A 22,788-nucleotide genomic window follows, 5' to 3' on the forward strand; every position below is an offset into this window, starting at 1 on the left:
TGGTAATATGGTTGCTACGAAATAACTTAATATTTGCCAGCATAGTCAATAGAGGAATCACGTAGTCCTATCAACATTATTATCCAATCAAAACATTATCTCAATATTAGTTTGATTACCTTTTCTTTTTCCACATAATGCCCGATTTTCCCGCCTACATACCAATCAGATCCTAACGACGTAATAATATCGAACGGCACACAAATAAACGTAGGAATTTTCCTAAACTCGGGCTATGTTATTGTTTAGCTGGGAAACTAAACTTTTTATCTACGTAACAAGGGTATGTGATCCCAATACAGCATATGTGAGTGATGTGACTTTCTCAAAGTAAGAATGTTGTGAGAACTGCGGGGGTGCCATTTTGGTAGAGGCCCTTAGGAATATTTCTATTTCGCAGTTCTCTGATTGCACTTGTTACTCTTGTCTTAACTACGTGTTTGTTCTCACTACGTAGTTTTGAGAAATTTGAACAGAATTGTACGATAGTGGATATTTTTACCGATGGTCGATGGGGTTGAAAAGCCCGGACCCTACACGCACGCATACTCCAATAAATGGCTTATAAGTTTGTTCGCCCACAGATTGTAAATATTGCAATATAGGAATTTTTTTTTACGAAATGTCCATTTCATATTAATTGTTTTCAGATACAATCTTAAAAAATCTTGCTTATTCAATATTTTTTCGTCCCCAAATCATCCACTCCCGAGTCTGCCGATATCCAAGCCTCGTTTTCCCTGCGCTACGGTGGATGTCTGCATCAGGTCTCCGTCTCGGGTTGTCCAGTGCGTCTCATCTTTTCTCGCAATATGCCCTGCCAACATTTTATTTCGGATTTATTACCTCTAGCCGCCCCCAGAGGCCACAAATCAAAACAATTGCAGGCCAAGACAAATGCAATCATGGTTTGGGAAAAAAAATAGAATGGAGTGACAGTCCTTTTTGTGAGTTCCTGGGAAACTAGAGATTACGGTCTTGGTGCGTGATATAGCTATAGTATAAGTCTAGGTACAGCGGGATCCGGATTTTTATTTTTGTCAAAACACGTGGGAGGGTCGGAATAACAAGTTACGTCTCTAATTTAAAAGGAAAGAGGAAAAACAAACTTGTTTTATTACGCTTTTCTTCTTCGGTAGAAATTAAATTAAATCATATCGGCAACGAGTGACGCAGCTTAAAATATATAAACGTCTTTTATATGAAATAATAGGGTTCAGTTGAAAAAAAACATATTTCACATTTCATAAGCGCATTTCAAATATTATTACTTCGCATTGTATGCATGGTACAGGACAAAATGACGGGAAAGGGGGCTAAGGCTAAGAAAAAATAATCTTTGTAGGAACTATTGAAAAACGCGCAAAAGACAACATTGAAATTTGATAAAAAACATACTGGCTTTGGCGTAGTATTCGTATTGGATTAGGGTAGGTACCGAAGACGAAGAAAAAGAGAAGTTATAAAAAATATGAATTTACTAAACAGGCTTAAAATTATTGTACATAAATAAGAGCGCGGTAAATTCACTCCGTTTCATACTTGAAAATAAAGGAAAAGCTCTTTTCAAACAGTTTTACCCAAACAGGCGCAAAGTAATTTGTTTGGTAAACTTTAGAATCTTTCGAAATTAAGGTCCAAGGTTTCGAAGTATCGATAAATACTTAGCATAGCCCATTCCGTGTAGCATCACCAAATATGCTGAAAAAACCTTTGAAACACGCCGAGGGAAAATATATCATATCACAAAGACTTAATACAATATTTTTAGTTAAATAAGTAGTATATTTTATTTGGAACAGGTAGGTTTATTCTTTACAGGATAATACAATTTTGATATGTAGATGCATGTAGGTATTTTCACAAGCCATAAGTACACACCTACTCAAGTAGTAAAACAGAGATTATCTCAGATTTGATTGCAGCCCACACAATACCACTTCGTGCAATATACGAGTATGACCCTGAAACTGACATCATCAATTTAAAATTAGAACTCTGGTATCCCTAACATATTCCATCTGTATGTGTAATTCCAATAGTTAATTTTTCTACTCGTCGACTGTAATGGTTGAATTAAGATTTCGTATACCAAACTGAACGTACTTTTCATGTATGGGCTCCCGAGTCAACCATAATATTTATTTAGATACGCTGTTGCCAACTATAAAAAAAATTGACAACAACTATAAAACACGTGCCGCCGCGCTCCCATAGAAAAGACTAAACGGACGCGGGGCGGAACTAAACTGCACTTTTGTACTACATTTTTGTCTACTGAGATACTTACCAATTTTCATTAATTATTTATGTTTTGTAGTAAAAAAAATATAATTTTAGATGACTCGTAGGAAAAGTATTGTATACAATAGTGATATAATCAAACTTTTCAATATCGTTCCTTGCTTAAACAACTCAGCAAACTTCGTTGTCTAAACATGATACTCGACTGAAAATATCTATTACATCACGATTGTATAAAATACTATTGTTATATTCACCTCTCTATAAATTGTAAAACCTATGGCTATACTAGGCTGGAGCGAAAACTAACTGCCTTAAGGAGCCATTTGAGGGTAGATTTTGTTTACCTTTTTTTAAATACCTAAAGATACAGACTATAATCTAAATCGACAGCTTCAGGTGGCGTAATTCAATAGTTTGAAATTTTGGAAAATTGAAACCAAACTGAAAATATTGAAATACTGCACGAAAAGTCCTGAAAGTACAAGTCATTGATTAGCGATACGAATAAACAAAAAAATAATAAAATGTTTCTTCGCTCCACCCTGCTACAGCACCCTTCGCTACAGGCCAAAAAATACGTTGACAAAAAATTTACTGCGGCATATTACTGAGAATTTTAATAAACCTTTGCTTTTGTGTATTCAGCTAAAGGGGAATTGAAGATAAATAATACGTTTTGTTTTAGTTAAATAATTGAAGATTTAATTTTAAATGGCATTTGGAAAAAAATATTCCTTAAATTAATTGTCATAGTGTTTTGGGTTATCCTGTCCCAGTCTTCCAATGTGAATGACAAAACCGTTACATGTCATCTGCATTTTATTATTAGGTCCGTGTAGTGTAAGAAGATTTACCGTCTCTCGACCAGGAAGTAGGTCCTTACTGGTAATTATGTACTTCATTTGTGGAACAATACAATTCCTGGCATGTAGACTAAATTCCTGGCTACCCTAATTTCGCGACCCTGAATGCTGTAGCACGGGGTCGTTGAGAAGGGTGTGCAAATAAGGATGTATTGTTATGGTTGAGGAAGGTCAAAGTGAACTCTGAAGTTTAATTATCTCTTATAACGGTAACGAGCAATTTGGCTCTCTAAGTTTGACATAATTAGTTTTAACAATTGGGTGAACCTACTTTTTCGTCTCACTAGTTGCCATAGTGAAGTCTCCAGGGTCAATGTAGAAATGGTTTTATTTATTATTATTCGGAGATCCAAGTGATCCCACAGTTGTTAATGTCTGTAGGTTTTATAAATGTGATACAAGAGGCCAATTACAGGTTCTTACCAGTAAATACAGATTAACAAAAACAATTGGTGGTTAGCACTATTTCACTTTAATAAGTACTTACATTTTAACGTCAATGCCAGAGCAACTATGTTTTAATTTGAACATAACTAAAGAAGATTGTAAAAAAAAAGAAAAAACCACAATGAGATTTCAATAAGGCATGCACATTTAAAGAACTCCTCCGTCAAGATTAGTTGCACAGTTTGGATGTTGCTATTGAAAATATCAATATCCTGCTCCCTCGTAAGTTTAATAGTAAATCAGAATAATTTAAATTACCAAAACATGCATTAATTGGTCTTGACGTACTTATAGTAAAACTACTATATAACATGCATAGGTAAGTATATATTTATATGTAGGAGTGCTAAGCTAATAGATGGATGAGATACGCGTCATACTCGTGAACGGGTGCTGTTTGTGGAGACTGGTCTGTTTAAGCTAACTTTATATTTGAGTTATAATTACAGTGAGACACCTCATTCGGTTCTCGTATGTTTCTTTTATCTTAATGAATGTTTTAATTATACAGAATTTTGACTCTTAGAGACTCTATACATCTCTAAGGATAATTTGATAAAAATCATTTAGTTCGGACATTTAGAGATATTTACACCACTAAATAATTTTAGTTTTTTTTGTATCAGTTTGTGTTTTTTATTATTATTATTTACTTTTACTTTAAACAATAATACTTAAGTTTGCATTAATATTTTCAATTAATTGTATTTTATAATTGTTGATGTGCTCGTTTTTGCTTGTATGTAAATTCCATGTTGACGTGTAAAAGTGCCCTTGTGGCCTATTTGCTGAATAAATGTTGAAGTTGAAGAAGTTGAATAGTTTTGCTAACTGCACAAACTTACAAGAAAAGTCGCAATATCGACATACATTTTTAGTAGTCCGTGATATTCCTCTGCGATTAAGTGAATGTTCGTAATATCATAAAATAGGAGCAGGTATTTTTTAATATCTGCAAAAGAACAAATTTAAATATTTCATATAGGTATGTAATTAATAACTAATAAGCGTTGGTAGCCTAGCGATAAGAGCGTGCGACTTTCAATCCCGAGGTCGCGGGGTCAAACCCCGGCCCGTACCAATGAGTTTTTCGGATCTTACGTACTATATTATCATTTAATATTTACCAGTCGCTTTTCGGTGAAGGAAAACATCGTGAGGAAACCTGATTAATCCTAAGGCCTACGTACTTTACCTTCCGGGTTAGGAGGTCAGATGGCAGTCGTTTTCGTAAAAATTTGTGCCTACGCCGACTCTCGGGATTAGTTGCAGAGCGGACCCCAGACTCCCATGAGCCGTGGCAATAACCCGGGACAAACGCTAGGAAGAAGATATAGGTATGTAATTGTGTACCGAATCTGTAGTGGAGGGAGGGGAGAGGGCTGGTGGAGTGAAAAAAGTTCACTTGATAACAGCACATGCAACTACACATAATTGCAAATTTCAAAACTTAAAGGCTAAAACGTTAGTTTATTGACCGAGCGTGAGCGAAGGTGTCAGGGTCAGCTTGGGTATTGCTTTCGCATGTCCGGATGTCTGCTCTGCAGGGGTCACCGATTCTAGAGAAATTCTGTGAACAATTTCGACAGTTATATAGATTTTTTTGTCGTTTGGTTTTTAGGGTTCCGTACCAGGACTCTATTACTAAGACTCCGCTGTCCGTCCGTCCGTCTATCTGTCTATCTGTCACCAAGCTGTATCTCATGAACCGTGATAGTTAGACGGTTGAAATTTTCACAGATGATGTATTTCTGTTGCCGCTATAAAAACAAATACTAAAAAGTACGGAACTCTCGGTGGGCGAGTCCGACTCGCACTTGTCCGGTTTTCTTTGATAATGTTAGTGGAAATTGGCATAAAAGGACCAGTAGGGTCTATGGCTATGTGAATTCGCTGTGATAATGATTTAACGAAGTAGGTTAGTTACAATAGTATTCATTTTAGAAATTTTAAGCTTATCGCGAGGTCTGGCACAGCTCACAGATTCACTAGTGAATAGAAGCACTATATCACTTTTGCATATTATATAGGTACCGCAAAACCACCAAAATATTATAGTCCAAAGGTTCTTTACTATGGTTCAAAACTAACCCGAATAGCTTCGTTCGGGTGTGAAAATTATTTGAACGTAGTCCTTAGACAAAACATTTTTACAAAAGGAAGAAAAACTCAAGCAAAACCAAATAGAAGATTGGTATTGATACTTAATTATGTGTTGAACTTGTGGACCATAGATTTGTTGTACCTAGTACTGGATAGGATAGTTGGGTGGTTACAAAGAGAATTTGAAATAGAGGTGGATTGACAAAGAAAACTTTATGTTATGATTTATGATCAGTTTCACATTATTTAAAAACCTATACCGGGAGGGGCCTGTAACACGAGCAAAAAATTTAAACATAAATTGCACTGGGCAAAAGTGCTGGGCGCGACAACCTATTACCAGCTGATGTTTCAAACTTAAATATGTAAATACCTCTATACCAGAATCCTATTATTATATCCTATAGAAGTGTTGGGAGGAGGATACGGATGCCTCAAGATGCGTGAACTAGACATTGTTACGCTATATAAGGGAATAGGCGACAGAGGTGACTATATATATCCATTCAAATCACTTATTTCTGTGACCATTGACAGCAAACTTCGCCTAATGTTTGATGGTGCTTCATCGGCGGCTTTTCACATTAGGCGCGGTCTAAGGCAAGGTTGCGTTTTAGCGCCAGCGCTCTTTGGAATTTTCTTTTCTGCTCTTTTCAAAGCAGTTTTTGATAAATGCGATGTCGGAGTGCTTTTGCATACAAGAAGGGAACGGAAGTTATTCAACATTAGCTTCCTAAAATCGACTAGGAAGCGATATGATGTGTTAGCCCGTGAACTGCTGTATGCCGATGATGCTTTTGTCACCATGAAGAAGAAGAACTGCAAGAGCTAACAGATGTAGCCACGCATGCCGATCTTTTTCAATAAGCGTGAATACCAAGAAACTGTTTTATGGTTCAGGGCACTGATGTATCACCAGCAATTACACTCGATCAAGTAACGCTTCAGTCTGTCGACCATTTCTCTTACCTCGAATCCACCACGACATCAAATTACTGCAACGACAAGGAGATAGAGACTCGCATTGGAAGGTCTGCTATAACTTTGGCAAACTGTCTAAACGAGTTTGGACTAACAATAGACTTACCATGTCCACTAAGGCTGACGTTTATCAAGCCTTTGTCCTTAGTATCCTGCTGTACGCTTCAGAAACGTGGATTATATACTCCAAGCAAGAGCGTCGCCTAAGCACATTTCATATGCGTTGTTGTACCATTTTAAGAGTAACTTGGAAATATCGGGTAACTAATGAAGCTGTTCCCCGCGCCCGCGCCCTACGCCAGCTGCGCGCCGCGGTGCCAGCCGCAGATCAGTCACTTAGGCTCCAACCATTCAGCGCGGATGAGGTGTATCGTTTGATAACCTCTCTCATCCCTCCTAAAGCCTCAATGGACATCTACGGGATAAATATGAAGCTACTGAGGGCCGCTCCAACCCCTTTAGCCTACGCAATGGCGGAGCTATTCAATCGCTGCATAAGGGAGGGCACCTACCCTAAATCTCTTAAAATCAGCAAAATAGCTCCAATCTTTAAAGGTAAGGGTAAGAGGGGGGATATGGATGCATACAGACCCGTAGCTATTATCCCCGCGATGGCAAAGGTCTTTGAAAACGGTCTCAGCCGCCGTTTGACGAGTTTTCTGGAGTCGACGAGCGCCTTATCCGATAGACAACATGCCTATCGTGTGGGCCGCTCTACAACCACACTGTCTCGTGATGTGGTCCAATGCGTAGTCAACGCTAGAGAGAGTAAGCAGCAGGTTGCTGTATTGTGCTGCGACCTGTCCAAGGCCTTTGACGTCGCAGACCACGCAGTCCTTGCCAGTAAGCTAAGGCACTATGGGATCGATGGTCCGACATTTTCCTTGTTCGAGAGCCTTCTGCAGCATAGATCTCAAATTGTTATCGGAGATGGTGGAAATGCTAGGTCAGACCCACTAGAAACCACCATGGGCGTAGCCCAGGGCTCGTCTGTGTCTAACATACTATTTTCCTTGTTGCTGAACGATCTGCCACATGCGATACAGGCTGCAGAGATCCACATGTACGCCGATGATGTTGCTGCAATAGTCACAGCGCAATCGGTGGACAATATCGAAGGCAAACTAAACGAAACCGCGGCACAGCTTGCACAGTGGTTTGATGCCAATGGTCTAGCGTTAAATCTTAAGAAGACCCACTACCTAGTCTTCAACCTATCAGGCCGCAGCATGAGACCGCTTGTTGTTTCTGTAAATGGGACCGCTCTAGACCAATTAAGTACCACCGGATTCCTAGGGTTCGAAATAGATACCTGTTTAAAGTGGGACCATCATATTAACAAACTCAGTGGAAGAATCGGCAGTGCGTGTTTTGCTTTGGGACGGGTAACTAGGCTAGTGTCAGATGAGGTCGCGCGCTCGTGCTATTTTGCTACAGTGCACTCGCTGATCCAGTATGGTGCGGAACTATGGGGACGCTGTGCCGAGTGGGAAAGGGTCTTCCGTCTCCAAAAGCGCGTGGTTAGAATAATCTCCCGAGTACCGCACAACACTCCTGCAAGACCCTACTTTAAAAAACTGGGAATATTGACCTTACCAGCTATAGTCATCTTACAGGTGGCTGTGTATGTGCGGTCAAACCTAACAGCATACAAAACTCATAGTATGGTACATAATTATAACACGCGTAACGCCCATAAGCTCGTGGGCGTAAGCCGCAAGTTGGCCAAATCGGCCAAGCTCACCCATGTCATGGGGCCTGCCGTCTACAACAAACTACCTGACACCATCACCAGCGCCCCAAACTTGGCCATTTTTAAATGTCGCCTCAAACGCTGGCTTGTTGAGCATCCGTTCTACGACTATAATGAATACTTAAATTTCCGCGAATAGGATGTTAAGTAATGTGTATTTTTTTTATATTATTAATATTAATGTTTTTGATTTTGATTTTGAGTTGTATATTTTGCGACGTATGTAAATAAGCTCTATAATAATTATAACGTGTAAATTGGTTTTACTAATAAATAACTTATGACTTATGACTTATGTTCTTTCAAAGACCAAATGCAATAGCATCACGGCTATGCTGAAACAGGGACGACTCCATTGGATTGGACACGTTCATAGAATGGACCCTGACAGATTGTCAGGTCATGCTCGGACAGATTGCCGAAGCTAAGGGACCGATTGGTCGACCCGTACTTAGTTTCAAAGATTCCTATAATTACAACATGAATGGCTTCAGCATTCCAGCTGACTGTTGGGAGGAACGTGCGGAGATAAGACCGGAGTGGCGTCGTAACCTGCGGGAAAGCATGAAAAATGAAAAAATGAAAAATATTTATTTCGTAACTTATAAGTAACTTTTTACATCTGTGCCGATGCCTCTTTTTAAGTAATGAATATACTTGTATTAAGAAGCACCGCTCTCCAGTAGTGGTAACCCTCCTTTGGCGCTGCCGTTGACTGGAATCCTGCCCCTAGACCCCCGCATACGAGAGGCAACAGCTCAGTATGACGCAAGGAGGGGACGGACCCAGGCGGTCCCGGATGACAGGGAAGTGGAGGTTGCGGTGGACTACGCAGAGACTCCCCATCCTGCTCTGTGTATGGATCTCACATTCACCATCATAACAGATTAGGAAACCTTGGACGGGCGTGCGGTGCAAAAAGTTAAAATATTTACAGATGGAAGCAAAATTGACGGTGGAGTCGGAGCCTCGCTATCCATATGGAAAGGCGAGTGCGAGGTCAAAGTCGTCAAAATCACTTTAGCAAACTACTGCACCGTATACCAGGCTGAGCTTCTAGCCATCCATAGAGCGGTTGAGGAGATACTCAAGAGGCGGGAGGCAACCTTCGGCATCTTCAGCGACTCGAGGTCAGCACTCGAGACGCTGGCGAACCGTGGATCCTACCATCGCCTAGCGCTCGAAACAAGGAGCAATATCAGAGCAGCTCTGGCCCAGGGTAAAACTGTGTCTTTGTTCTGGGTCAAAGCACATGCTGGAATGCCTGGAAACGAGCGCGCCGACGAACTGGCAAAGATGGCGGCAGCCTCGACACGAAGGAAACTGGACTACGACAAGTGTCCCATCTCATTCGCCAAGCACTTCATTCGACAGGAAACGATTGGCGAATGGGCTGAGAGATACAGTTTAGGAAAAACAGCCTCAGGGACGATGATATTCCTCCCAGACGTGCAAACCGCATACAGACTGATACCTACCAAAGATTAAGCCGACAGGACTCATTACCCAACTGATGACGGGGCACGGTGGATTCTCCTCGTACTTACACAGGTTCAAGTGTAAGGACAGCTCATCTCATCATGCATTTGCGAACCGGACAAAAATGAAACTGTAGAGCACATAATAACGGAATGCCCTGTACACACATATGACAGAATGCAGTGCGAAACAGAAATGGGTACCAAAATTGATATAGTAAATATACATGAAATAATAAATAACACACACAAGAGAGAAATATTTTTAGAATACTGCACGAAAATAGTTAAAATCGTTAAAAACTGAAACAAGTAAATAAATAGCATATGTTCTCACTCGTATTATGATGAATACTATGGAGTACTAACATAAAAATGTAAAAATAATAACAGGTAACAGTAGAAGTAAGACGGTAAGATGATGTATATAAAATAAGAAATTTCAAAAACTAAGTAATAACAACAATGTAAAGAATATTAACATGTAACTATATAAATAAAATAATAATGTACCTTAAATAAGCAAAAATTTGTAATAACAAAAGTCTCTGACCTTATCCATGTCGGGGGAACCAGGAAGGTATAAACGAAAAACTGGGTTTAGCCGGTAAGAGTCCGGCACTGTCTGGGCCCTCCATTCCCAGTCGTCCGATGCAGGATTTTCTCCTGGTGGCCCGTGAAACCCTCTCCTCTTTTTCGCAAATAAATGAAAAAAAAAACCCTCCTTTGGCTAGGTACCTTGGTCAAAATTCTTTTCGTTTCATGTTTCTGACCACTTTGTCACGCTTGTATCTATGTCTTCAATCACAGAAATAAATATAAGTCGAGTGCTATTGTATGTCTTTCTAGGTGTAGATTATATACAATTTTACATGAGAAAAATTAAATAAGTACAAACTTTCATCACATACAAAATGCTGCACTAAGTCTCATTTTTGGGGACAGACACAAAACAACTAAAATATTTTGATCCAGTTATTCGTTTGTGCGGAGTCACAGTTCCAACCTAACCTAACCCATTTATGTCATGCAACTAATTGTGCCACACAAATAATTATGTGATGTCACTTGTTAGAACAAATTATATGCCTTAGAGTATGTAATAATTATGGCAATATACATTAGACGAAGTGTAAATATACTTGATGACCAATAATAACATTATGAATGCCGTTAATTAGATATTATGGTAGTGTGCCATTTACTCTACTCTACCATTATACATTTCTTCCTTACGGTAATTTCTACTGAAGGTTGTCTGGAAGAGATCGATTTTTAGCGATAAGACCGCCTGTTGTTGCTTAGTTTTTTTTTATATTCATTGCTCTATTTAATTATGTTTTAATTGTGCAAATATTATTATTAATTTATGGCACAATATTGAAGTATATTGGAGAAAAGGGAGAATGTTTACAATTTCTTTGAAAAAATGTATGTGATTTAACAATGACAGCAGTACTGTTGTAAAATACGCAATCTGCAGGCGTATTATGAATGGCCTTCTTTATGAAATAATAAAATAAAATAAGTTATATATATAAAAAGTCATTTTGTGACAGCCAATTGTCACCCTAGAAAATAGAAAATTGCATTCAAGTACTAACTGGCTATACGTACAGCATCCACTTAAAAGAAGGGTACTTAGCTGGACTAAAACACATAGGTTTATTTCTTATTTTTTATTTCACTGATTTTTGTTTTCTTTATGATGATGCACATAACTTCTCCGTCTCATTCGTCCGTCAATGTTCTTAACATGATGAAATAAGAGCACGATGTTTTTATAATCTGTAACATTATATTATAATAAAATTAATAATTAATTTTACCAAATTAAGTCGGACAAATTTTACATACATTAGTTATAACATTTTTGAAACATACTTAAGTGTAGGTATAGTTTTGAAGAGGAAAAAGAAGAAGATAGATGGCTAATGGACTCTGGACTCATTTTGTGTGGACTAGAGTGCACAAAGCGGCGGAAGAAAAGGGAGGGCTTTACCCAGCAATTTGAAGGTTTTAAAAAGAGTAATATCCTCCTAAGGCCCAGCCATACAAAGAAAAAATCCAAAATATGCCAGTGAAATTTCAATCTACAGTAAAACAAAACAAATGCAATTCTGTTTCTAGTAAAAATGATTTTAATTTCATTAAAGTTATTAAGTCCTCTAGGTAGGACCGTTAGTATATGGTAATTACCGTAGACATAGTTAACACTCCGACCGGCACCATATCTCCGGCCTTCAAGGCCAGTGATTTCTGCACGTTGTGGAGGAGGATCAACGCGACCCTCCTGTTCCTCAGGTCCATGTCCTCCCACGGCAGTCCGTACACGTGGTCCGCGAGAGTGTCGCTCTGCCCGAAACAATACACTTATTTATAGGTACCGTAAACCACCCCACTTTAAAGTACTAAAAACTCCCATCTATGATCCAAAATCAACTAGAATATGACTAAGGTTAAGGTGTGACTTTTATTCGAATGTCGTATTACTATGGCAAGATATTTCTAAAAATGAAAGAAAAAAGCTCCGACAAATGCAAAAAATACACCACTATTACAGTAGGCATATTACAATGCACTTATGAACGTCATAATTAAGCCACGCCGGCTCTAACTCTACACCTCTGACCCGAGAAGATTTAAATCTCCCCAAATTTAGGAGGATATCCCAATATGGGACTGGCAAGAAACTCGGCGGTGCACATCTTTTCAAAACATAACATCTTATAATTAACATGAATTAAATGAAAAAATACAGTTTAAATTACTATAGAATTCAGTATGAGTATGATTTTCATTTTAATGTTAACAACGGCTCCATAACTCACATAAAAATACTCCGAAGCCTGTTTATAAACATTTGATTTAAATAGATTACATCAAATCGTACAAATACGTAGGTCTTTCAGAAAACATATCAAATTCTTATTATATAGGGGGTGTTAGTAGCCCAGATGGCAGAGCAGTGTGCTAGTCATCTAGTGTTCGTGGGTTCAACTCCCACCCAAGACCGAGAATTTTTCCACTTTTAATTTATTTCTAAGCTTAATAGCATCGTTCACAGGCGTTTCTGCTTGATACAACATTAATTAATATAAGGCTATAGTTGGTTGGTTTTACCGTACCGATACTTTAAGTAATAACATTTGAATTAGGGGCGGTATACCCGACTGCAACTTGAATAGAACTTGAACTGCACGCCGACTGCACGCCAACTGCAACGTCAGCGTGCAGTTCCCATACACGTTGCAGTCGGTTTGCAGTTGCAGTCCATCTGTACTAGCCCTTAAGGTAGGTACAAAATATTTCGGACCTTTGAGTTGACAAGTTCGAAAATGACTGATGTTTCTATTAATTGTTGAAACACCATAATCGTTAATAATCCATATCTTCCCAGAGCAATTGGGTCCTGTAAATATAAACATGACATGATTATTAAGCGACGAGAGATGTACAGATACAGCGTAAAGATCTACACAAACATACAGCAAGCAGACTAAGCACAGAAGACGATTTTGTATACAAAGCTAATCAATCTACTAATAATGAAAACAAAATTTCGGTAAACTGAAATAATCATGTGCGAAATCGATCTCCAACTGGTGATGTCAGTAAATAGTATACAAACATACATAATTTTTAAGAAAAAAAAACCGACTTCAATGAGGAAGACCGGTGAAAGAACGATTATTGTTGATTTTACGTCTAATTATGTAGAAAAGGAGGTAACATGTTTTTTTGTCACTGCACCCACCTTGACACTTTCAGATTTGCCCTATGGTTGAGTGGTAAGATACCAGCAATAGGGTATTCGACTGTATTTAAGATAAATTATTTCACACCATGCATGAAATAAACCAGATAATTATTAAAATAAACTAAATAGGATAGAAATATAAAAATGTGCCTTGAAAACCTAACTGCTTGACAAACATGCAAAGAGAACAAATTGCCAAACGTGAACTATGCATCGTTGAAGAGTTCCGTTCTGTTCATCATCAGCAGTTCCACTTCTACAAATGTCACTTTTTTAAATGTAAATGCTTGATTTGTTAAAGAAAATACAAAAATCACTATATATATGCCTTTCACATTTGAAGAGTTCCCTCGATTCCTCATGGACCCCATCGTCAGAACTGAGTTTTGACAAAAACGGGACCAATCTGTATGTATATATTCAAACAATAAAATAATTTTCAAAATCGGTTCAGAAATGATGGAGTTATGGAGTAACAAACATTAAAAAAAAACACAACCGAATTGATAACCACCTCCTTTTGAAATCTTGAAGTCGGTTAAAAATAGTTGTGGGTGCTATTTAAGCGTTCAGCAAAAAAATACTAACCTAAAAACTATTTACACAGCAAAACAGCATTCTGTACCCCTAGTGTAAATAAATTCGATTTCGAAACGTGACTTACGCGTTTGCGTTTAGTCTCATTGTGTATGTGATTTAGAAAGAGCGCGCCAAGCGGGACGTTTTGGAAACTCAAAATCCTATACAAAATGAGACTTAACGCAAACGCGTTCGTCACGTTATGATGTCGATTAAATTTACACTAGGGGTACTGATGTGCGAAGTAATTATTCAATATTTTTTTGAAAATGGCATGACCGCACCATTTGTTTTAAAATAGTACATTATGATACAAGTGTGCTAAGTTGGTCATTGCACACGAGGCGATATTGTGCGAGCTGTAAGCGAGCGTGCAATAAGAAAGCCGATGTGTGTAATGACCATAGCACACGCGTTTCATATGACGTTTTTCAACACACTTGCGACGTTTGTCAAAACAGTAAAAGTACAATTTTCAAAATGGTGGCTTACAGTTTTAACATCGAATAATTGCACCAAAGCGTGCTGGGCTTGTAGGCACTGATTCGCCAGTTCATTGAAGTAAGCTACCAACACGTTTTCCAAGAAAGACTGGACGTTTTCGCTGATTTTCCATTGAATAAAAGTTTCATATGCCGCCAATTATTTTTCTGCTCTTGCCTCTATTAGTATTGGCACTGGTAGCGTCAATTTTATGTGTTCTTCATTGTCAATGCTTGAAATTGACATTTTCGTCAATATATAAACTAAAAAAATGCAAAACTATTCCAATTTTATGACAAATACGGAAAATGGCTGGCGCATTATTTTTTTTACGCACGATTCCAATGCGCGCGCAAGGCAAAGGCGCGAACAATGTCGACAAACAGCGAATTTAAAAAAAATAAAAAAGCTAATATTTTCGTATTTCTATTCGACGGATGGAGCGATAAAATTTTATGTTTATTCATTAATGTAATTTACGAGATAATTTAATCTATAAATTATGTTTGATGTGATAACACCTCTTTGAACTAACATAATTTCAATTTTCAATTTATTCAATACTGTATTGTCATGTACATAATAGGAACATACATTTGAAACCTTATAGTGGTTTAAAAAAAAATATTACTCGACCAAATTAAGAAGGCTCCGTTTCCATGCATATTATTAGCAATCAGTTACCTTCTTAACTCAGTCGGATAATATAATGAAAAAGCACGAGTGTTATAATATACTGAATGAGCCCGCGTGTTTAATACTCGTATCTAGGATTATGAGTCAAAAATCGGTGGAATAAAAACGTCGTTTTGAGCAAGTGTGTTAAAAATATTTTTAGAGCAAACGAATATGAACTCACCAGTGAAGAACATTTCAAGAGTAAGACGCACCCACTCAGCTGGTGAAACAGGAGGTAACAACACAAAGAGATACTAAACGCTTCTGAAGTGCATCTCATAAATCTGAAATTTAGAAACCAATAATTAACATTAAAAATAATAGGTTGATCTGTGAAAGATTAACACTTAATTTTTGAATCTCTATGAATGACGCACGCAGAATCTGTTCTTTAAAAAGTCTTTACGTTTGGCGAAAGCGATGGTGCTCCGTTTTGAACATCAAACTGGTCCGACCGTAGGTATAAACATTTTAGTTAGCTACAAAACCCAACCCGCCGTCGACTGGACGGAAACGCCTTCGGACGGAAAAGTATGGCGGTCTTTGGTGTCGGAGGCCCAGATCCACTTCGGGTCGCTGCGCCACAGAAGTAAGTAAGTACAAAACCAAAAAAAATGCTGATGTTATCCTTTTTTCAGTCATATAATGTTTTAGTAGTGTTAAAGTGGGTTATGGTTCCAGTTATTTTTTAAACTTCAAGCTATTCAACGCTCTTATAAACTTACTCTTTGATCATTTGATGATATCTGATAATGTCCTTTAACCGAACAAACATGTCTTCTTGCGTAACCTGCCGGCCGGCGGCTGGGACCGTGGTCGTGAAAGCTTGAGGAGTTGTTGGGGGGAATTGTTTCAGCTTATGTATAAGTATGTTTATGTGACCCCAAATATGGAACACGATAGAAAAAACTAACGCGTCGTACATACAAATTCCAATACAAGCGTTGTAAGAAACGTAGATATTGTAAAAAAAAACAATCAGATAACCATCGAGGGTTGCATACTGGTCGAAGGGTAAGTCGAAGTAGACAGAGTGCTGGAATGTGCCATTTGCTGGTCTGTGTTTGGTGAACATTCCGGCCTTAATGTTGTTATATAAAGGAATGCCGTTATAAAACAGCGGTAAGCCAACTGTGTGTGTCACGCTTACTGCTGTAACGATGGCACAAATTCTGTTGACCCGCTCGTACACCTGTAAAAAAAAACAACAAGTATTATATTAACACAGAGTGTTTTTGTTATGGCGGACCATACTCTGATTATGTTGGTCAATCTGAACAACTTTCACTAACGCCAACACAAACATCGCATAAAAAAAATTCGGTTGTACGTACGTTCCAAAGAAAACATTAACATATAATTCCCTAAAATGTATGAGACGGCAGATTTTTTTTAATGTGATTTCGAGGTTAACTATGGGTTCAACCTCGAAATCACATTTTAACAGTTGTTTAATATGACTTACATATTTATCCCTTAGAGTAGGTATGTTCAAACATAGCAAAAATATCATGTCTATGTATAAATGCCATATTTTTTAGTATAACTTGGAACGTTGGTGGCAATTAAGAAGTGTTTTACATTTGTTTTACTAATGGACACAGTTTTTACCAACCTGTGCAGTGTTTTCAGTTTTGTGCTTTTGGTGGATTAAATGAAATTCCAAAACAAATCTTTTTATCATTAAACAGAACTTTTTCTGAAACGGCAGGAATAATCTTTGCTGAAAAAAAAGTAGTTTTAAAGTAAGAAAGTGATAAAATTATCCAAATCTCTTAAAATTGAATTTAAGCATAACCCGGTTAACGCCATTGTCGTAAAAAGCAGCCTGCCCCCATAGCCAACTTGCCAATCGTTAACGCTTCAGCGTTAGTCATCTCTCTCTATCACTCTCCCATATTAGTGCGACAGTCACAGTTGCGTTTCGTTCGCTACGAAGCGTTGACGATTGGCATGTTGGCTACGCGGGCTGGTATCTTGATGTAGATTCTATGATGCATTTTTTTACAGTAAGAACCGAAAGAGAACAAAATTCGTGACCTTCCGTTGTCTAATTTTGATATCAGGGTGCGTAGACAAGATGCTAATCCTTCAAGTTCCGTAGCGTAGCGAACTTATCTCTCTCTATCACACTTCCGTATTAGTGTCACAGAGACAGTTGCGTTTCGTTCGCTACGGAGTGTTAACGATTGGCTTCTTGTCTACGTACCCAGGCTTTGCTTAAAAGTTTTGTTAGAAGAAGGTTCTTGTATGTTGCCATCATTTTCCTGCTTTTTATGTCAAAATTGTGCCATTACTCACAAGATATACGCTGGCCAACATCATATTGACATAGGAGTGCGCCAAGTCATGGTTCACATATTTCTGCAGGTAAGATATAGTAGTGGTCATGTTAAATATCACAAAAGTGATCAGTAAACATCGGTATAACGATGCCGCTTGCCACTTAATTTTTGAGCCTCCAAATTCTTGATTAGGCCATGACGCAATCATATTGAGCAAGAATCGAATTCTGTTCATGTAGTTCAATGAGAAGACATCTTTCGGATAGCTGAAACAAACTGTTTTTAAGAAGTTACTGGAGCGCCATACAAAATGAGATTGATTTGATATGCGATACGTTACGTCCAAATGGAATTCCACCACGCTTTTCGTCCAGCACTCTTTTCGTTCAACACGCTCTTCGTCCAACACAAATTGTATAGACGTTGCAAGCGCTTGAATGATACATGTAGGTTAGGTACGATATAGCTAATATTATTTCGTACGGTATAACCTTTTTTGGACATTTATGCGAAGAACTGTCTACGAGTAACAAATATATGTCTACGAGTCATGTCAGCTAATTGCTAACACTAACCTTGCCAGCATTTTTTTAAATACTAACATTTCTAGCAGAAACATTACTACAGGATGTACGAGTATATTGCAAATGATACGTTTACAAAAAATTAAACCAATGAACATGCTTATTTTGGAAACTAACACGAAAAATAATGCGTTTGATATTCAAATTTAATGAGAAACTATTTTGCGTATTTAGGTAATTTATCCGGTTGAATACCTGGGCATGATTTTCAAATCGATTGGCTTGAAATGTTATACATGCAGCCGAACAGGTGAGAAAGGTCGCTTTGAACAAACTTATGATTACTTTCTACCAGTAATTATCACTGGTAAATAGGAAAAAATTATATTATAATTTAGAGTTCCGTGTGGAAGGATATTATTTTAATAAAGGTTGTACTCGTCAAAGTCCTATGTGACTTATGGTGCGAATTTTGATGATGTTACAATCATCAGAAATAACTAAGTTAATAGGCGAAAAGCAACGAAAACGTGATGGAAACTTCGCTGATGGACAGGTTCCTGAAGCACATGAAGCAAAAGGACCCTTCTCTGATGGAGAACCCCAAATTACTTTTGAATTTAGATATGGGCGTAGGTGTTCTGGGGAGGGGTGCCTAGTTTAAAAATGGTTAGTATTTAATTGCGCTGTTTTACTCGTAATCATTACGTTTTGTTTTGTACAAAATTGCCAAAGTTGACAAGCGATCTACAACGGAACTCGTCAATTCTTTTACACATATTGTGTTTAGGCACAGTATAAGGAAGTCGGTTGTTACAATAATTAATGTGGTTATTAAATATAAAGAATATAATTTACTACGGCGCCAAATTACATTTGATCAGTTTTTAAATAAGTACCTACGTTAAAATTACTCCAAGTGTAATTTATTTCGTATATTATTTATTCACCCACTGATTTGTCCTAATTTAGGTTTTTTTTTAATTTGTTTTTAGCGTTCCGTACCTCGAAAGGAAAAAATGGAACCCTTATAGGATCACTTTGTTGTCCGTCCGTCCGTCTGTCTGTCTGTCAAGACCCTTTTTCTCAGAAACGCGTGGAGGTATCAAGCGGGAATTCATATCAAATACTCAGATCCACTGACCCTTGGAGCTGTGAAAAAATCAAACTTCCAAGCCTACGCAATCAAAAGGTACAGCCGTTTATGCCGCAAATTTTCGACACTCGCAAGGGAACCAAAACCTACAGGGTACTTCCCGTGAACTCAGAATCTTGAAATTTGGTACGAAGCAACGTCTTATAGCAGTGCTATAGCACAGAGAAAGGAAAAAATGCGAAAACCGTAAATTCTTGTAAGGGACCCTCGGTGCGCGAGTCCGACTCGCACTTGGCCTTTTTTTTTAATAATAATTGACATTGTAAAATATAGGTCAAGGCTCGCTTGTCAACTTATCAACTCAGCATCAGATCGACGCAACGTATAGACTCACCAAAAAAAGGTAAATAGTGCAATATCCTCACAGTCCATTCCATTTACTGCCTTTACTGGATAAAAGATAAATGTACTTATTGGATTTACACTAGGATGTTTAATTTTTCTGAATTTTCGATTTTTATCTGACTTGGACCTGGGTATGTCCCTAAACTACATCCACAAGAAAGTTATGGACATTGTGAATGTCATCTCGCTTTGTGTGGTAGGGCACAGCCAGTGGATGTCATTCCAGATCTAGAGCAGAGCCCAACTGGGGAAGTACCTCCACCTTACAGAAAACAGTAGCCAAATAACACTAGACCCTACTGATAGTGTTGTGTTCCTGCCGGCGAGTAAGGTTGCCAGAGCTCAAGGGATTAGGGTCGGCAACGCGCATGTAACTCCTCTGGACTTGCCGGCGTACATAATAGGCTACGCAGACCGCTTACCACCAGGCGGGCCGTATGCTTGTTTGCCACCGACGTAGTATATTAAAAAAAAAACTTCGCTCGAATTCTTGTTCTCACTGATAAGAAAATATTATATGCCAAAAAAATAAAAATCGGTAAATTTTTAGAGGTTACACAACATCAACAAAGATTTTCTCAAATACTCTATATCGGAGGGTAGAAAATGGTTAAAGCGGCTACCCTCAAAGCGGAGAGTAGTGTGATACTAAACCTACATATAAAGAAATTTTAAAATTAGTAGTAAACTTGGATTTTGGTGACTCGGTAAATGTTCTAATTAAGACATTTCCGTTTTTCCACCTGTTTCCGAAGGAAAAGTGCTTTTATGTTGTTTTAGACGTAAAATTCAGTTTTTTCATTCGATATTAGTATACGTTAATATTTTCTTATTTTAGTACAAAGTTATTTTTGACGTAATGTATGGGGTTCTCCCTTTACCTTTTCAATTTATGCAACCTTTAAGCGTTATGCGATTCTTTTCAAAATTGAAATATGTAGATAGTTTTTAGAGTGAGGCGACTCGATCGGTGAGCGAAGTCGAGATAAATAACGCAACGTTTTTCTCCATCCGTAATTTACACACATAAAAATGTAGGTAAGAGTCCTTATTAACAACTTTGTTTTAGTTAACTGAAAACTAACATATGTCCACATCGTAAACTATAATTGGAACTTGCCGGTTTGCCTCGTGGCTATCTAAAGTAGTTGTTAGCATGGCCGAGCCTCGGGTGAAGTGGCGTTCAGTGTAAATTAAATACAAAGCTAGCTGTTAGTACCATTCCTGGGCAATTAGCAACACGAGGCAAAGTATTTACGAAATAGAGAACACTTTAGCGTTGCGTTCTTGCCAACTACATAAATATAAGCTTTTCTAGGCTAACGTAGCTGCTACAAAGCTTTACGTCCTAGGTCTAAATTCTACTGAGAGTATTTTTTTGCGCGATGAGCAAGCATTTATATTTGGTTCTGAGTTATGGATCTTTTTTAATACTGAGCTTAACTTCAATTTGTGATGGTGGTATTCCACAGAGATTGCGAATAATGTAAACAAAGCAATTTACATTCTATAATTTTTAGCATTTTACCATTTTGAGTCTTACGCGCGGTAAGAGCGTGCGGCTTGCAATCCGGAGGCCGCGGGTTCAAACCCCTGGCTCGTACCGAAGTTTTTCGAAACATATGTACGAAATATCATTTGATATTTTCCAGTCGCTTTTCGGTGAAGGAAAACATCGTGAGGAAACCGGACTAATCCCTAGGCCTAGTTTACCCTCTGGATTGGAAGGTCAGATGGCAGTCGCTATCGTAAAAACTTGTGCATATGCCAATTCCTCCAGGCTCTCATGAGCCGTGGCAAAATGCTGCGACAACGCGAGGAAGATGATGACCTTTTTGAGTATTACTTCGTAACATTTACATAGACAATTACGGTCTTATCAAAGTTTGACACTGACTTTTTGTCTAGTGTGTGCGTAAGTGTTATTTTCTATGCAGCTCGCTCATACTCGAAAGTAAGCTTTGTAGACGTTAGCGAAAAAGTCAGTTTGACACTGCTAAGGCAGTTGTGGCGTTCAAAGGAAAAAATATCGAACAAACGGCGGAGTTAAAGATCTATTTGATGTACACAGAAAGTCATTAAAGTCGTGCTAAATTAGAGTTCCATTATAATTTAAAGCGAGATAGACTTCACAGGTCAAGTAATCAGACCTTTGCAAGCCGAGTAGTCTACCGACACGTATCTAGAACGTGATTACGATTGTAGTGAATCGTAGCGGTAATAAGTAAGACTTAAGAGGATAGTGGAGGTGAAATTAGTGCGATAAGGACAAATGCAGCTTAGACGAAAAACCCTGCGTAGAAATATAAAAAAAAAATTGTTGCTTGCGTAAAAATATCAAAAACTCGTCAGTAATGCAGTATCAGCAGTATTGTCACTCTGCAATACTGTCGCAGTAGTGCAGCTGAAGTTGGGAATCCGAACGTTACATTTACATTGCTTAGAGTAGTAGTCGACCTTGGGTAACTTCCTGTAGGTTGCTTATAAATTACGCTTACGTTACGCTTTCTCGAATTCTATGCGATAACATTATCCTAGAACCTTTCAATATAATAAAAATATTGAAAAGACTGGCAAACCAAACAAACCGGCACGCACGAAGCATCTCGGTTACAGCTTAAAGGCCAATTTCGAACGTACACTGACATCAGAATGCACGAATGATATATGAACTATTTTATTTAGGTATCATGATTCATGAGTCTCTTTATGAAAATTCCTTTTCCACGCGGGCTTTTTTCAACTCCAACATACGTAAAGTGTATCCATAGCAAAATTTTTAGCAATTAAACATCGTTTAGAGTCGTCGTTCGTCGCTATAAATGGAACAATTCTGCCATACAAAAGTTGGACCGCCGTATTCGATAATTTTTTTTTGTCAATTTAGTTTTTATATATTCTTTTAAGCAGCGGCGCCATACATTTATTCTGTTTTAAGCTATACTCGCGAGGTCTACAGCTCACAGAGCTACTAGTAATAATTTGTTTTGAATAAAAAAACATTGCTCTATAGGGTCAAAAACTACGGAGGAAACACTTGAGTACGTTTGTATGGAGAAATGACCACTCCCCTATCCGCTTAAATATTATGTGCGTAAATGGGTTA

General features: G+C 38.0%; 1 protein-coding gene across 2 annotated transcripts; it reads right to left on the reverse strand.

Annotated features, from left to right (window-relative positions):
• Window positions 1-11,583: 11,583 nt before the first annotated feature.
• On the reverse strand, window positions 11,584-18,676 carry LOC133524959 (uncharacterized). 2 transcript variants are annotated; one of them, XM_061861127.1, is made up of 8 exons: window positions 18,437-18,676; window positions 17,674-17,923; window positions 16,988-17,095; window positions 16,098-16,564; window positions 15,554-15,656; window positions 13,189-13,284; window positions 12,072-12,227; window positions 11,584-11,660 (listed from the first exon to the last, which is right to left on the reverse strand). In XM_061861127.1, the coding sequence occupies exons 1-8, from the start codon at window positions 18,442-18,444 to the stop codon at window positions 11,604-11,606; spliced, it is 1,245 nt and encodes a 414-aa protein (XP_061717111.1). In that variant the 5' UTR covers window positions 18,445-18,676; the 3' UTR covers window positions 11,584-11,603. The 2 variants fall into 2 exon arrangements, with proteins under 2 accessions (XP_061717111.1, XP_061717112.1); XM_061861128.1 differs by having other exon boundaries at window positions 17,674-17,933.
• Window positions 18,677-22,788: the final 4,112 nt, after the last annotated feature.

This window comes from Cydia pomonella, chromosome 14 (assembly GCF_033807575.1).
Source record: "Cydia pomonella isolate Wapato2018A chromosome 14, ilCydPomo1, whole genome shotgun sequence".
In the NCBI taxonomy this organism is placed as follows: domain Eukaryota; kingdom Metazoa; phylum Arthropoda; class Insecta; order Lepidoptera; family Tortricidae; genus Cydia; species Cydia pomonella.